We start from the raw sequence: 16921 nt of genomic DNA, 5'->3' as shown, positions 1-16921 counted from the left end.
GGACTACTAGTAGATGCCCAAAGGGCATACCACTCTGGGGAGCCTCCACCTGAAAGCACTCAGCCCAAGCTCCATGGGCCAGCAAGCCCTGCTCCCTGAGTTCGTGTCCAGAGGCACCCATTAAGCCTTAGGCCGAAGCCACTCAGCTCCACTTCTGTGGGTCAGCAAATTAAGTGCCCAGAGGCACCCCATTCCACAGGACAGCCTCCCAGCCCCCCAAACACTCAAGTTTGTTGGCTCTGTGGACTGGGATGCCCACGCTTTTGTTCCGGGCATGGACTCCGGGCTCTGCTCCTGGCACTCGCTGGTAGTAGTGCGGTGCCCCTCCTGCTTCACAGAGGGCTCCTTCTACACCCGGCGGGATGGCATCCCAGGGAATCCTGTTTACAGTTATTCGCAGGTGCAACCCGTCACTTGGCGGAAGTTACAGATGTTGGCAAGAAGAACCACATGCAATCATTTATGTGTAGTAGTTGTGTGTGTGTGAGAGAGAGAGAGAGCGTGAAACAGAGTCATAGATAATAGGCGGATAGGTTGTGTTAGTCTGGGTAGACTAGAGAAACAAATCCATGGACATATATATGTGTATAAGAAAGAGGTTTATATACAAGAGCAATTAGATATTGAGAAACATCCCAGACCAGATCAAGTCCTTAAGTCCGATATTAGCCCACATGTCCGAAATCAATCTATAAATTCCTCCTCAGACTCATCAAACATGCAATGATGCCATGTGCAGAAGATCACAGGCCAGTGGGTAGAAAGTCTTTGGATCCAGTGGCATTGGAAACATCTCAGCGCTGGCAGGGGTCTCTACATGGCTTCTCCAGCACCCAGGGCTGCATCAGGGTGGCTCCATGTGTCTTATCAGCTCCTCTGTCTCCCAGGGTGCGAGCAGAGTGTCTCTCCTGCCTCCAGGGAGGAAGTACCAGATTTCCCAGAATTCTCAGCAGAAGGCCATGCCCACATAGAGGCCTCATTGGTTATCTCCAGATTGACAGCCTAGACTCTACCCCTACGCTCAGAATCCTCAAATTGACACCAGATTAGGTGACTGCCACAAAGGTTGATTGATTGATTAGGGGTGGAGAGCCTTTCAAGCCTTGTTCCAGAGGCTGGTGGTCCAGGGTTGCCTGGTTGCCATCTCACGGACTCTGTCTGACGTCAACCTTCTGCCCCAGAGGATCCCTGCTCTCAAGTTGCTGGCATGTTAGAACCCGTGTCCGGCCATCACGTCCCTCCATAGCATGGGGGTCTCCCAGTTTACACGGGTCCTCTGCAGTCACGTGATCCTTTCTGGTGATTCTCGGTCTCTGCGTGGTGGAGCCTTTTGTAGGATGTGTGTGCTGAGGCCTTGCAGGACGAGGTGGGGAACCCCACAGGACACCCAGAGATCCCCTGGAGTGTGTGTAGCCCCCACAGAACACGGGTGCAGGGACTTCGCAGAGCACGTGCAGACCGCAGAGGCCGTGCTGGACCCCATGGGCACACATCCCGAGTGGCCCAGGAATGCAGGGAGGGAGGCGGGCAGCGAGAGCTGCTGTTCCCAGGCCGTCCCTGCCCCTCACCTGCCCCTGGCATGACACCTCGTCTCCACACCTCTTTGCCCTGCAGTTTCAGATTCATTCTAAAGGTGAACACCAGAAAGCAAGAAAGATCAAAGGGTCTTTGATGCAAAACTAGGGGCCCGGGAAGTCCAGAAAGAGGACACAAGCTGGGGGGCAGGGGGTGGCTGTGACCATGGGGCTGATGTGAGCCACAAGGGCCAACCAAGAAGACAGAACAACTGGGGGCTGCGTGCCGGGTCAGGAGGACTCTGGCCAGTGGGACCTGAAGGCTCAGGTTCGTGTGAGGAGCGTGATGTCTCAGCAGGGCTCTCTGGGGGAGCAGACCAGGAAGGCTGTGTGTCTGTAGAAGGAAGAGCTCACGCAGTGCTAGAGACCGGCACGTCCCGATCCGGGGCTCAGACATCAGGCTGCTGCTCTGGACTCCCAGTATGCAGCGACTGACGAGCCTGAGCTTTGCTGGTCAGAGGACAGGCTGCCGGCTCGCGCATCCCCAGGTGTGCTGGTCAGAGGACAGGCTGCCGGCTCGCGCATCCCCAGGTGTGGAGCTCAGGCGGTGATGGGTTGGAGGCAGGACTGAGATCTAGAGAATTGGGAGGGGAGGTGGCATATCCCCCTCCCACAGCTCGTGGCACCCACCAATCTATTTTTGTCCCTGCACTTGCCTATTGGAGATAGTCCATGTAGGTGGGGCTGCGTCGTGCTGCCTCCCTTAGGGATGCCTTGTCACTGTCAGTGTGACGCTTTCTACACGCCCCTCCGTGGCGCCTGCGCGCGTGTGTCTCCACAGCGGAGGACCGGCCACGTGAGCACACAGCCCGTGGGTTTGTGGGATCACCCGAGAGGGGCGTGTGGTTTGTCTCCCCCTCGTGGCTGTTGGGAGCCGTGCTTCCGTGCACACTGAGCTGTCTGCCCTGTGCCTGCTTGCTGCCCCTTGGCCAGTGGCCCAGGAGTGGAACTGGTGGGCCACACGTTGTTGTCCTTCAGTGCCATCGAGTCAGCCGACCTGTCGCAACCCGGGCACACGACAGATCGAAAAGCCGCCCGGCCGTGCGCCATCCTCACCAACGTTCCTACGCCCCCATCCAGTGTCCTTCCGCCCCACTCTCCCCGCCCTCCACCTCACCAAACCTGCTGCCCTTCTCCAGGGGCTGGTCTCTCCTGACCCCATGTCCAAAGTATGCAAGACGAGTCAGGTCATCCTTCCCGCTAAGGACCCTCTGGCTGTGCTGCTTCCAAGACGGATCGGTTTGTCCCGCTCCGCAGTCCGTGGTCCTTTCAGTATTCTTCCCAGCACCACCATTCCAACGCACCAGGTCTGCACCCTTCCTTTATTCAGCGCCCAACCTTATGCGTAGCTTTGAAGTATTTCCAAATGCTGAAAGCCCGAAGCAAAGGTGAGCCACGTGGTAATGGCCTCTTCACCTTTTGAAGGAACTGCCGCCCAGCCGTCCCCGTGGCGGCCGCTCCACGTGGCATCTCCACCAGCAGCGCCCAAGGGCGCTGGGTCTCCAGGCCCTCGCCTGCTTCCCTTGCTGTTCTCGGTGTTTTGGTCTTCGCCGCCTCGGTAGCGCAGCTTCTGACGGCCGAGCTGGGCGTCGCCCCTGTCTTTCAGCCCTCCATTCTGACGGCTCCCGGCCAGGGCCAGAACCCGGACCGGCAGCCCCACGACCTCAGCATCGATGCCTACAGCCGCACGCTGTTCTGGACGTGCGAGGCCACCAACACCATCAACGTCCACCGGCTGAGCGGGGAGGCCATGGGCGTGGTGCTCCGAGGGGACCGGGACAGGCCCCGGGCCATCGTCGTCAACTCAGAGCGGGGGTAGGAGGCATGGGGGGACCACCTGCACCCCAGCGGGCGTTCAAGTGCACCTGCTGCCCAGTGTGACCCCCCTCGGCCAATGCCCCAGCATTCCACCCACAGTCAGAACAGAAACCAGCCACCATAGGAACTGGAGCCCCCAGGATAAGCTTGACAGAAAGCCAGCGGTGGGTGCCATACATCAGTGACCCTCAAACCCAAAACTAAACCCACTGTGAGTCATAATGACCATAATAGGACAGGGTAGAGCTGCCCTGTGAGGTCCCAGAGTAGGTCTCTTCTTGTCCCGCAGAGCAGCTGCTGGTGTGGATTGTAGCCCAGTGCATGACCACGATCCCGCCAGGGCTCCTGTTTGCCAGGTGGAAGCACTTGGTATTTAATGTGGCCGCCCCAGAGCCGAATGAGCACCTGCAGCTGAGCAGCTTCAAGGGGGCGGGGCCACTCAGCCTGGGGCCAGCCTGAGCGTCTGTGGGTCCCCAGGCCTGCTCAGCGCCCCACCCTGTCCTGCCCACAGGTACCTGTACTTCACCAACCTGCAGGAGCACACGGCCAAGATCGAGCGCGCCGCCCTGGACGGCACGGAGCGCGAGGTGCTCTTTACCACCGGCCTCATCCGGCCCGTGGCCCTCGTGGTGGACAACGCGCTGGGCAAGCTCTTCTGGGTGGATGCTGACCTGAAGCGCATTGAGAGCTGTGACTTGTCAGGTGCCTGCTCTCCCCACCCCGGGGCTCCCTGCCCACAGCGCCCAACCCGCTTAGCCACGCTGATAGTCCCCCAGTCCGTAGTGGCCCTCCCCATGCTGTGACCCTAACCCCATGGGTGCCTGGGGTTTCCTGAGCATGTGCACGTGGCAGGAATATAGCTGAAGTTCAGAGAGGGTGAGCAAGCTGCCCCAGGCTGCACAGCACAGGGACCAGAGCAGGACTCCCAGCTGGACTCGGCCTGTGAGGCCCATGCTGATGGCCACTCTGCCCCAAAGGGCATGGGGTCCCCGTGGATTCTCCACAGTAGGGGAGGCGAGAGGTGCAGTGGCTGGTCAGCGTTGGATCTCATGGCCCCTCTGTTGCCCTCACGGCCACTGGCCTCACGGAGAGCTGACCCAGGTAGAAGGTTGTCTGCAGAGTTGCCTGCTTCTGGAGAATGTGTCTCCATGCCCACCCAGCTTCCCTCGCTCTGACCTCCCTGCCCCTGGACCAGCCAGGGGTCCAGCACTGTTGGTCAGTCACCAGCAGCCTGGGCTGTTGTCCCCACAGGCGCCAACCGCCTCACCCTGGCAGACGCCCACATTGTGCAGCCTGTGGGGCTGGCCGTGCTCGGAGGCCACCTCTACTGGGCCGACCGGCAGCAGCAGATGATTGAGCGCGTGGACAAGACCAGCGGCGAGCAGCGGACGCGCGTGCAGGGCCGCATCACCCACCTCACCAGCCTGCACGCCGCTGAGGAAGTCAGCGTGGAGGAGTTCTGTACGTGGGCCGGCGAGGGGATGGGCTGTCTGTGAATGCGTGTGGGCGGGGTGGGCAGGGGAGGGTAGACAAGCAGGCTGGGTAGGATGGGGGACATGAGAGGCGGGGAGAGCCTCTGTGTGCTCGGGGTGGGAGGACTGGGCGGGGCCATGGGGTGGAGTCAGGATCCATTAGGTAGAAGGGTGGGGGGGGGTAGGGGCAGGGCAGGCTAGGGTGCTGCTCAACATGCAGCCCTGCCCTCGTGCAGTCTGGCTGGAAGCCTGGCAGGCTTGACAGAACCATGGCCCATCTGACCTCAGGTGGGAGGCAGGCTCAGCGGCTGTGGCTGTGTGACCGTCTCTCTCTCTCACTTTCACACACACACGGCTGGGCAGTGTGCTTCAGGGAGGTGCTCAGCTACCCTTAATGATCTGGGTGGCTACTGCCCGTCTGGTGCAGCGGGACCAATGGCTTTGCCCTTGGCTGCTGGGACATGCTTCCCAGGTCTCAGGTTTGGGTCCACTGGGGCTGTAGGAGCCCAAGTCAGTAGGGTGACCAGTGGGTCCCACAGGCATTCAGTTGTGGACTGCCATAAGACTTCAGGCCAGGGCACTGTTGACGCCCAGGTCACCCCCAGGCCCCGCCTCTCCCCACACCAACCTCTCTGACGGTTCTCTGCTGTGGAGGCGCCAGTGAGGGGACGTAGTGAACCTGAGGGTCATCTCCGGGGGTGAGCTCAGCATCTGCCGCCCTTAATTACAGTTGCTGACCCCTTCATTGTGCCAGGGGACAGCTGCAGGCACTTCCCAGCTCTGGGGATGGGCTGGTGGGGGAGGGGAGGGGAGGGCGGACATCCTGGTGTATAGGCTGCTGACCAACATCCTGAGCCGGCAACTTGGGGCTCGGTCAGGGGCCTCCATGGCTGGGCCCTCTGCGGGCACTCTCTCCCTCTCTGTCCCTGTCTCTCTGTCTCTGTCTCTCCCCTGGCTCATGGGGGCTGCTGGACAGCCGGAGACACCCACCTTTCCCTGGCCCCTGATGCCGGCCTCAGCAAAGGCCTAGATTCCAGGATAGCTGGCCAACAGAACGGCCACCACCGAACCTCCCAGTGCCCATGGCGCAGGACCGGGCAGTGTTGTACACGGTCACTATGCGTCAGATTGACTGGCCCGCACTTACCACCACCACCACTGCAAGAGAGGCCGGCTTTGGGTGGGCGTGGTGGGCTGGTGTTTGAAGCGCGACACGTTCGTTCGCTGTGTGTGCTCTTCCGTAACGTGGGAGTGTGGGTGCAAACACCCTTCCGCTGTCTGCCGTGGGAAGAGGCCAAGGGGTCGACTGTGCCTGCCTGGCACATGGGAAGTGCCGGTTCCCACGAGCTCTTGTCTGGCCCTCATCCCCCATGCCTGCAGTAGAAGCTAGAGCCTGAGTCCCTCTTTTGTGTGTCCCCCCACACTCCAACAGCAGCCCACCCATGTGCCCGGGACAATGGTGGCTGCTCACACATCTGCATCGCCAAGGGTGACGGCACGCCGCGCTGCTCTTGTCCCGTCCACCTCGTGCTCCTGCAGAACCTCCTCACGTGTGGCGGTAGGTGTGAGCCGCCCTTCTGGTGGGGCGATGGGGGGACAAGGAACTGGTGCTCTGCCTGAGGTCTCTCTTCAGCACAGACCTCTGTGGCATCAGCTCTCCAATGCAGACGTCTCTTTGCTTGCCCTCCTTTCTTTCCTCGCGTGGCATCAAATGCTATGAATTTACCTCTGTGCACTGCTTTTGCTGCACCTCACAAGCTTTGAGGAGTTGCCTCCGTTTTCATTTATTTAAGAGAGCTTTTAAAAGATCTCTTGAGGTTTCTTTGACCCCTTGTCATTTTCTGGGTCTAATTCCCCCTCCCTGCCCTGCCCTGCCCTCCCCCTGCCCCACTCCCTTTTGACCTCCAACTGAAGGACATTAGGACTATATCCTCCGTCTCCACATGGGCCCTCCCACCCATCCAAGCCAGCAGCCACCACAAGCACATAGTGGGTGCCGAACTTGTGTTCTGATACCCACCCCACACTGGGGGGCAGTAGCACTCACCCACGTACAGATGAGCGGTTGTGGGTGATGTCTGGGCAGTCCAGCTCAGCTGGGAGGGACAGATCTGGGTCCCTTTGTCCAGCGCCCTTGTGGTGACGTAGAGGCAGAGACCAGGGATGAGGCCCCTGGCTTCTTGGCAGGCAGGGCCAGCTTTCCTACTCAGAAAAGAAAGGTGGCCTCTTCTAGTGGCCTGAACGTGTTAGCCTTCTGCCTCTGTTGCATGCTGAGCTAGCGACGGGACAGCAGCCAGGGCGCACTTGGCACCCCAAAGCCCCAGCTCGTGCGTGCTCCCCTTGCCAGGTGCCCTCTGACCAGGTGGGCAGGGGTAACACTGTTCTCTGTCCCCGCCCAGAGCCCCCCACCTGCTCCCCTGACCAGTTTGCTTGTGCCACGGGCGAGATCGACTGTATCCCTGCGGCCTGGCGCTGTGACGGCTTCCCCGAGTGCGAGGACCAGAGCGATGAGGAAGCCTGCCCTGTGTGCTCGGCCTCCCAGTTCCCCTGCGAGCGCGGCCAGTGCGTGGACCTGCGTCTGCGCTGTGACGGCGAGGCCGACTGCCAGGACCGCTCAGATGAGGCCGACTGCGACGGTGAGCACTCTGCCAGCTGGCTGCCCGCCCGCTCCAGCCTGCAGAGCTGGGGTCCAGCCGGAGCTCTGGGAACCTTTGTCACCATTGTCGTCGGATGCTCTTGCGACCCTTAGCAGGGCCTGCGTGACCGAGCAGAACTGTCCTCAGAGGGTTTCCTAGGCAGTCGTTTTCCATGGGAGCCCTGGTGACAGCAGTGGTCATGCTCTGGGCTGCTCACGACAAGGTCAGCAGTTTGAAATTACCAGTCGCTCCACAGGAGGGCGAGGAGGCTTTCTGTACCCACAAAGAGTTGCAGCCGCCGAAATCCACAGAGGCAGTTCTACCCTGCCCTGTAGGGCCGCTGTGAATCAGAATCAACTCAGTGACAGCGAGGGTTGGGCTTTCTATTCCTGTAAAGAGTCTCAATCTTGGGCAGTTCCACCCTGTCGTGTGGGGTCATTGTGCGTTGGCATGACTCAGTGGCAGTGAGTTTGGTCTGGGTTTAGGGAGTGTGTCAGTGTGGGTAGACCAGAGAAACAAACCCATAGACATGCATAGTGTATAAGGAAGAGAGCAATTGAATATTGAGAAAACCGCCCAGCCCAGTCCAGACCAACTCATTAACCCTATAAAGCCGAGTGTGCCGTTTTTGTAACATTTAATTAAGATGTATATATTAATATATATATAACTATGAAAGTAAAGCATAAGAACAAAAAAATTTTTCCTGAATTTAAAAATTCAGGCATTATAAGGTTAAGTCCAATATTAGAACATATGTCCGATACCAATCTATAAAGTCCTCCTCAAGCTCACGAAACACATGCAACGACGCCAGTGGGTGGGAAGTCTTGAGGATCCAGTGGTGCTGTAAGCATCTCAGCACTGGCTGGGGTCTCCACATGGCTTCTCCAGGTCCAGGGTTATAACTGCATCAGGGTAGGTCCATGTGGCTTCTCCTCAGGGATGTCTTGCAGGGAGTCAGCCTTGTCAGTAGAGAGTCTCCCCCCTCCGAGGAGGAACTACTGGAGTTCCCAGAATCCTCAGGAGAAGGCCACGCCCACACAGAGGCCTCATTGGCTATCTCCTGATTGACAGGCTAGACTCCACCCCTACACTCGGAATCCTCAGTTTGACACCGTATTGTGTAAGGACCACATGGAGTTACAGTCTGGGACACCCCCAGGGGCAGTGAGTCGGCATTGACTTGATGGCACTGAGGCCTCATGGGAGCAGACCCTCAGGCCGTTCTCCCTGAGGCTGAGTCCAGCAGACAAGCTTTCCATTAGGGGCCAAGCGTGCACTGCTGCCACACCAGCGTGGTCAGGCAGGCAGGTCAGGTGGCCCCCCCACCTGTGGGAAGCCATCAGGTACTTACCGAGTTGTCTTTCGCAGTCAGGCCCACCCTCCGTGCTGTTGGTGAGCAGACAGGAAAAGCGCTGTCTGGAGGGGCGGGCCATCCAGTCCGTTGGACTCAGCCGATGCACAGCAGAACAAAACCCGCCCAGTCCCGCGCCCTCCTCCCAACTGGTCTCGGGTCTGAGCCTGTGGTCACAGGTGCAGTGTCCGTCCACTTGGATGTCCTCTGGGCAGTGGATATGAGAATGGTCTGGACTCAGGAGGGCGAGAATCTTAGAGAAACTGGCCACATGATAGCCCAGACCCTGGCTGGTTTCTGGCAGGCTGACCCTGGAATAGCGGCTGTGTAGGGAGTTGTTTGCAGGTCGCAAGCCCACTCTGCCGGGCAGGGTTTTCTTCTAGGCCCCAGGCAGTGGACCCTCCAAATGCCCACAGGAACATGGAGGGGACAGGTTGTGGGATTGGCGCCTGCCCCTGAGTCTATTCATAATTGGTCTGCTGACTGCTTTCCTGCCCTGCTTACTGGCCCTTTGGCCCCGGGACTGCCACTGAGCCCTTTGCGGGCCCGGATTATGGCCCTTCCCCAGCACCCCTGGTTGTGGGGGCTGTTTCCGACATGCCACCTGGGCCCTGTGCACTGAGGTCATTCGTGGCACGAGAGGGCGGCTATGGACCATGGACGTGGCTACCGCTGAGAAGCTACAGCAGCTTCTCCAGTTCACTCACCACTCAGAGGGGGTGGAGGCTGTGGCTCAGGGTGTGGTGGGTCTGGCCTCCACGAGGGGACCCACCCATGCCTGGGACCACCTCTCTCCATGGGGGTCCCCTCTGAGCCTGCGGCCTCCGTTGCAGCCATCTGCCTGCCGAGCCAGTTCCGGTGTGCCAGCGGCCAGTGTGTGCTGATCAAGCAGCAATGCGACAACTTCCCCGACTGCATGGACGGCTCCGATGAGCTCCTGTGTGGTGAGCGGGCTGCGGGCCGGGGAGGCTGGGAGGCCCTCGGGCAGCGCTGGCAGGAAATGGAAGGGGGGGGGGAGTGGGTGCGTGAGAGCCCAGCCTGAGTGTTTCCAGCTCAGGGCACAGGGCTCAGGAACAGAGGCCACTGGGCACGTCTGAACGCCGAACGGCCTGCTCTTCCTGGTACCGTGGCGGCGGCAGCAGCAGCATCGAGCCTGCAGCTCCAGCCTAGCAGACACGTACACACGTGGAACAAAGACAGGCACATACAGACTGACACGCACACACAGATTAATATAGTCACACTTAGACACAGACACATGTGCATCCACACACATGCGTAGACATACATGGACTACAGACACCGATTCACATACATGCACACAGAAGAATAGTCACACCCACATACACAGGTACGTGCATGCACGCACAGACACACACGTGTAATGGACACAGAAACATAGACTTACTTGTAGACACACACACACATACATACACACACACACACAAACAGTGTAGCATGCAGGCCACCTCACCCTCCACAGCCTCTACCGTCTGGGCTGCTAGGCCCAGCCCAGAGCATCAGGGAAGGCTCCCAGGAGGCGGTGGCTCTTAGATTCCGAAAGGAAGTGGAAATGTGGAGGCGTGGGTGGTGATGTGGCCACTCACTCCCAAGAGGCCTGGCTAAGAGTTCTGACCTCGGGAGGGACAACTGGGGGACGGGAGAAGTAAGTGGCATCCCAAGGGCCCCGGGTGCTTTTACACCATGTCCCCCTGGCCAGTTACCTCAGGGTCGAGCCCAGATGACAGTGGAGGGGGTCTGCCCTTGGTACCTTGGGTCTGGGTTGATGTTCACCCACAGCTGGTCTGTCACCTGAAGTCCAGGCTTTCTCTCTGGGCTGCCAGTCGGCGGGAGGGGACGAGGGTCATGTCCCACCCCCCCACCTGGTCACTCTCCTTGGGCCACTCAGGACTCCTAATCTTCTGTGATGGCTAGGATGGGAAGCCTACGAGTCCCTAGATGCCCCCACTGTCCCTCCCAGCCCCTCACATGGTGGCATCCCTGATGAATGAGCTTGGGGACCCCAGCACCTGCCCCTACCTGAAGCCAGGATTCAGCCCCCAAGCTGCCTCAGAGTTACATGATGGAAGAACCCAGCAGATGCATGCCCCCCCAGCGCTCCCCCCGTGGTCCCTGGGGAAAGTGGGAGCCTGGTGTCAGTGAGAGTTATCTGGGCAGTGGGGTGGGGTGAGGTGGGTTAGGAAGTGGGAGCAGCAGGTCAGGGGTATTGGGGTTAGTGCCATCTCTCCCTCCTCCCGCCCACTCTCCAGCTGTGGGCACTGGGGCCTGGGCAGGAGGAGCCCCCGACCCACATCCTCGCCTAGGGCACTCTCCATTCGGTGCCCACGCTGCCCCTCCCCTGGAAGCCTTCCCACCACTCCCTCTCCCGTCATTGTCTCCTCTGCCATCCTTGGCAGAAATCACCAGGCCGCCCGGGGACGACGTCCCGGCCCATAGCAGCGCCATCGGTCCCGTCATCGGCATCGTCCTTTCGCTCTTCGTCATGGGCGGCGTCTATTTCGTGTGCCAGCGTGTGGTGTGCCAGCGCTATGCGGGGGCCAACGGGCCCTTCCCGCACGAGTACGTCAGCGGGGCCCCCCACGTGCCCCTCAACTTCATAGCCCCCGGGGGCGCTCAGCACGGCCCCTTCACAGGTGAGGAGCCAGGATGGGCGGGCGTGGGCTGAACTGGTGGGAGATGCAGGGTGCACCCCCGTCCCCCTCCCCCAGTAGGTGGCAGGCATCACTAATCGATCCCCGCACTCGGGCTTTCCACTTGTCATCAGAATCACTTTCTACGTGGTCCTGCACAACCACTGCCCACCTGCGGTATTGGAGGGGTGACTGGATAGCCTCGTGCCCCATAGTGGTGGTCCCCCCATTGGTAGGGGGCACCCCCATGCAACAGGAGGAAATGCCGCCCCGTCCTGCCCCAGCCTTATAATCTTTGTGACGTTTGAGCCCATTGTGACAGCCACTCTGTCCATCCATCTGGCCGAGGGTCTTCCTCTTGTTCACGGCCCCTCACCTCTACTCAGCGCGGTGTCCTTCTCCAGGTAGTGCGCACTCATAGCCCACCCCGATTAGGTACGTGAGAGGAAGTCTCAGCAGCCTGACTTCTAAGCAGCAATTGCCCCTACTGGCCCCAACATGGCTTGGTTCGTTCTCCTGGCAGTCGGTGGTGCGTTCAATAATCTCCGCCGATTCCGTGGTTCAGGTGCATCGATGCTTCTGTGGTCTTCCCTGTTCCTGATCCAGCTTTCATGTGCATGCCAGGTGGTCGACAGGATCGGGGCTCGGGTCAGGCGCACCCGAGCCCCCCAAGTAGTAAGCACTTTGATGAGGCCTGTCTTGCAGATTGGCCCACCATACTCCGCCGTTTGACTTGGGGCTGCTGCCTCCACGGGCGTTGCTTATGAATCAGCACGCTCTCAAGTGCTGAGTTGCCCTCCATCCTCAAGCCCTCTTGGAATGACCGGGTGTCGGCTGGGCTCCCTCAGAGCCCATTGCTGCCCATGGCCGAGCAGGTAGTCTCTCCACACCCTGGTCCTCAGGGACTGGCCCCTAGGGCCCTGTCACATCACACTCACAGCCTCTCTGACAAGGTGGGGCCTCAAGGTAGAAGCCCCCGAGGGTCACAGTGAGGCCAGGGCCACCTAGCACCTTCAGGGCCCAGCTTCTTCCTCCCTTACAGCCCTTCCTTAAAACCAGCCTCACGCAGACCTTCACATCCATGTGCACCCATGCCCTGTGTCTCCTGGCAGAAGTGGGGGCCAGCGGGGAACTTGGTGCTCCGTCGTGGCAGTGGTCACACCCGAACCCTCAAGAATGCGTGGCCCATCTGCTCCCAGGGACTCTGCTCAGACCCTCCTGCAGTTCTCACAGTGTCCACTGGGGGCACTGCTTGCACAGCCGGGTTTGCAGATCAAAACAGGGAGCTGGCACCGGAGGTGGCCAGAAAGACCTGCAGGGCGGCATCGTGGGCCCTCAGGGCCGAGGTTCACACAGGACATTCTGGAGGCCCTGACCCGCCCCCTCTTGTTCTCCACAGGCATCTCCTGCAGCAAGTCCATGATGAGCTCCGTCAGCCTGATGGGGGGCCGGGCCGGGGTCCCCCTCTATGACCGGAACCACGTCACCGGGGCCTCATCCAGCAGCTCGTCCAGCACCAAGGCCACGCTCTACCCACCCGTGAGTGCTGCCCAGACCCGCCCGCTCCTGGGGCCCCGCACTGGCCGGTCCTGGGGCTCTGTGACCCCAGGGTCTCTGTCATTCTTATACACACATGCCACACATACTATATACCACACACACACATATTACATACCACGCACAGACATACCCCACACACAGGCTGGGGTTTCTGTGACCTCAGGGCTTCTGACCATCACACACACACACACACACACACACACACACACACACCCCACTCTCAGTGTCATGTGTGTGCTCACTCCCCTGGCGCCTGCCCCAGGGGTCCTTGGTTCCTTCTGTGCCTAGAGAGGGCAGGGCTTGCCCACAGATGGGCCCTCACTCCATGCTACTTGTCTGGGCCCTTTGGCTTCCTGACAGCCCTTTTCTTGCTGAGCACGTCCCGAGGTCCCCCATGGGGGGCGGGCTGCCTCTAAGTGCAGGCCTATCTGGACAGGGCTTCTGGGAACAGCCTGGGGCGAGCTTACTCTTGGGGTGCCCACCAGCGACACATGGGCCTACTGTGTGCCAGCCAGCCCTGGGGCCACCTTCACCCAGGGCTCCGCCCATGACAGGCATGCTCAAACCGTCAGTGTCATCGAGTCTGCCGACTCACCGTGACGCTACAGAACAGGGCAGAACTGGCCCCGTGGGTTTCCAGGACTGTAACTCTTTATGGGAGCAGCCGAGCACGGAATTCACAATAACAGGCTGGTCTGGGAGAATCCCAGGGGGAAGGCGTGCTGCTCCCAGGGAGCCCTGGGTGACCCCTTCTTTGCCCCCCACAGATCCTGAACCCACCGCCATCCCCTGCCACGGACCCCTCCTTATACAACGTGGACATGTTCTACTCCTCCAACATTCCTGCCTCTGCCAGACCGTACAGGTAAGAGCCCGCCCCGTGACCCTCAGACAAGCAGACAGACCCATTTCACAGGCGGGATAACCGAGGGGCTCCCCCGAGGCTGGGGGTGGAGGGAGCTGTGCACTCTGCTGGCTCTGCCCCAACCACGCCTGCCTTTCCTCCCCCCCCGGCGAGCTGAAGGGGCCGGAGGTCTCTCATGTGGTCCTTGTACAGTGGAGTGGGCGTGGAGTCATGGGCCTTGAAGCAGGCCACGGAGGCCTCCTCAAGCCACCGCACTGCTTGCCACTGCCATCCCCTTAGTTGGCGGGTTATCCGGGGACAGAATTCCTGGGTGTAGCTCCTTTCCCTCCCTCCAGAATTCTTCAGGCCTTGGGGGCCAAAGGGCCTCACTCCCGGGCCTCCTGTGAACACGCCCTTATTGCCAACAAAAGTGTTGTCACCTGACCCTGCTGCAGACCGGTGCTCTCGGGGACAAACCCAGGGCCAAACTCACTGCCTCCGAGTCCACGGCGACCTGCCGGACAGGGTAGAACTGCCCTGTGGGTTTCTGAGACTGGGACCCTCACTGGGAGTAGAAAGCCCCGTCTTCCTCCCTCCCTGAGGAACCGCCTGTCTCAATTTCCTGAGGGGAGGCGTCAAAAGAGGGCCCAGTCACACCAGTGGCTTCTGCGAAAGTCTGCTGGGCCAGGTCAACCCAAGCAGAGGGAGGGGGTCATCTCAAAAGGGGCGTCTTGAACGCTGTTCCCAAAGCACACAGGAGGATGGTGAGCGCAGACGAGGAGCCGTCAGAGGGAAATGGAAACTTGCACGGCTGAGGAAAAGGCCGAGGGAGCCCCACTGAGGCTCTGCTGGCCCCTCACGGGCTGCGAGGGCTGCCCTGCGCACTGCCGCTGGGAGAGCCCACCCCTGTTCACCCCCAGCAATGACCTGGCCCTTTTAGACTTTTGTTCCCCAAACTCAGGGTAGTGAAAAGAAACAAGATTGAAGTCCTGCGGGGCGGGGGCAAACTGCCTTTTTCACGTGGCTTCCATCAAAGATGGGACTTTCTAGGCCCGTCAAGAGCGGCAGTCTCAGAAACCCATGGGGCTAGTTCCGCCCTGAGTCGACCAGGCAGGGGGGTTGTCTGTCTTGTCAACCAAGGAACTCAGAATCTTCAGGACAGAGTTGAACGGCGTAGAGTTCTACTTCTGTAGAATTCTTGTGGGTTCCCGAGATGGTAACTCTTGACCAGCATAGAAAGCCCCATCTTTCTCCTGAGGGTTGGCTGGTGGCTTTGAACTGCTGACTCTACACTCAGCTGCCCGACTCCTAACCACGACACCACCAGGAGAAGGGCTATTAGGGGGAGGAAACACCGCCTTCGGCCAAGTGGGGACCTAGGTGGGGCTCTGTTGAGAAACAATAGCTTCCCATTTTGATGTTGTGTGGATCGAAGGTTTCTCTGGCTTGATAGCACGACCTTTGGACTCATTAGCTCACCTTCCAGGAACCTGAAGCACTGAGTGGGCCTCAGGGGCCCAGGTCACCCAGCCCAGCTTCAGCCCTGACAGGCAGTCTGTAGGGTTTCATTCACCAAGGGGTGACCTTGACTGCAGGGAAGGGCCCTGCCGGGCCCTGGGCTTAGAGCAGGCAGTCCGGTGGGTTGGGCATGGGCATGCCAATGGCCGTAGATGCCCATGGGTATGACAAGCCCAGGCCTCTACTGCGGTGCTATGAGAACCCTCTCTTCCTCTGTCCCCTGCAGGCCTTACATCATCCGAGGCGTGGCGCCCCCAACCACACCCTGCAGCACCGACTTGTGTGACAGCGACTACAGCGCCAGCCGCTGGAAGGCCGGCAAGTACTACCTGGACCTGAACTCGGACTCTGACCCCTACCCGCCCCCGCCCACGCCCCACAGCCAGTACCTGTCCGCGGAAGACAGCTGCCCGCCATCGCCCGCCACGGAGAGGAGCTACTTCCACCTGTTCCCGCCCCCGCCCTCCCCCTGCACAGATTCCTCCTGACCTCAGCCGGCTGCCCTCTGCGCCTCGCCCCTGTACATAGTTTTAAATATGAGCAAAGAAGAAAATATATATTTTATGACTTCAGAAATAAATATAGTTGGGGGTTCCAACAGAACATACAAACAAAACAAGCAGCAAGAAATGTGAACCGTGACGGGGTGGGCGGGGCGAACTTTGTACAGTGAAGAAAATATTTATAAATTTAATTTTTTTTTAAAACGGAACTGCTGTCCCTTCCTGTGTGCTGTGCACTTGGGGTGGAGCAGTAGGGCGGTGTCTACCCTTGCGTGAGGGACTGCCCTCTGGGGCGTGGACCTGCCCTCGCCCCCAGGATGGGCAGAAGGGAGGGGCTCAGGACAGGCTGGCTTCCTGCAGGGCCCACAGCCGCCTCTTTGTTGGGCTGCCCCCCTCTTGGAATTCCTAGTCCCCTTTTGAACTTCTTTCCCTGTGCCTGGTGAGTGACCAGCCTGCCCAGGCAGCTTCCGCCACCGGCTGCCCTGTGTGTCTCCCCAAGCTGCTGTCTGTGGAGATTGCTCTGGGGATTGGCGGTGTCTCCTGGTCCCACCACCTGGACTCGGCCTCCTTGGGTGGGGTCACCCGGCAAGCTAAGCTCCAGTTAGGGAGGGAATCCCCAGTCCCCGACGTCCCCCGCCCCTTTACCCATGTCTGCTGGTGGGCTTCATGGCCTGGCTGTCACTCAGCCAGCCAGCCTCCCCCGAGCTCTGGCCGTGTGTGGGTGGTGTTGCAGCAGACAGCTATGGCCTGATGTCTCCTCTGGGCCTCCCGAGTGGCGAGGAGACAGGTAATTAGCAAGCAGTGGTGTGACTGACGTTGGGCTGGCCTGTGGTCACCCCATATACCAGGGACGAGGCTGTCACAGCAGACTCGGGTGGGGGGCAGCGGACTTGTCCTGGGTGCTGGGTGTGTGTCACAAGAACCTCAACATGCAACATCAGGGGGGCTTCAGTGAAAGCATTGAGCCCACCCCACTCAGGCTGGGTGC

The 16921-nt window shown here is 59.9% G+C and overlaps 1 protein-coding gene across 1 annotated transcript in view; it reads left to right on the top strand.

Annotated features, from left to right (window-relative positions):
* The window catches only part of LRP5 (LDL receptor related protein 5), a 93703-nt gene extending 77582 nt beyond the window's left edge, over positions 1–16121 (top strand). Inside the window, exons 14-23 of the mRNA XM_075545254.1 lie at positions 3181–3389; positions 3904–4094; positions 4644–4853; positions 6297–6422; positions 7264–7500; positions 9691–9801; positions 11275–11511; positions 12908–13047; positions 13836–13933; positions 15657–16121. Of these exons, the coding sequence (XP_075401369.1) occupies positions 3181–3389; positions 3904–4094; positions 4644–4853; positions 6297–6422; positions 7264–7500; positions 9691–9801; positions 11275–11511; positions 12908–13047; positions 13836–13933; positions 15657–15918 (1821 nt within the window). The 3' untranslated portion in view covers positions 15919–16121. The remainder of the gene's footprint in view (positions 1–3180; positions 3390–3903; positions 4095–4643; positions 4854–6296; positions 6423–7263; positions 7501–9690; positions 9802–11274; positions 11512–12907; positions 13048–13835; positions 13934–15656) is intronic.
* The last annotated feature ends 800 nt before the right edge of the window (positions 16122–16921 follow it).

The sequence above is a fragment of the Tenrec ecaudatus genome, chromosome 4 (genome assembly GCF_050624435.1).
Source record: "Tenrec ecaudatus isolate mTenEca1 chromosome 4, mTenEca1.hap1, whole genome shotgun sequence".
NCBI lineage: Eukaryota > Metazoa > Chordata > Mammalia > Afrosoricida > Tenrecidae > Tenrec > Tenrec ecaudatus.
This window is presented reverse-complemented; position numbering and strand designations above follow the sequence as displayed.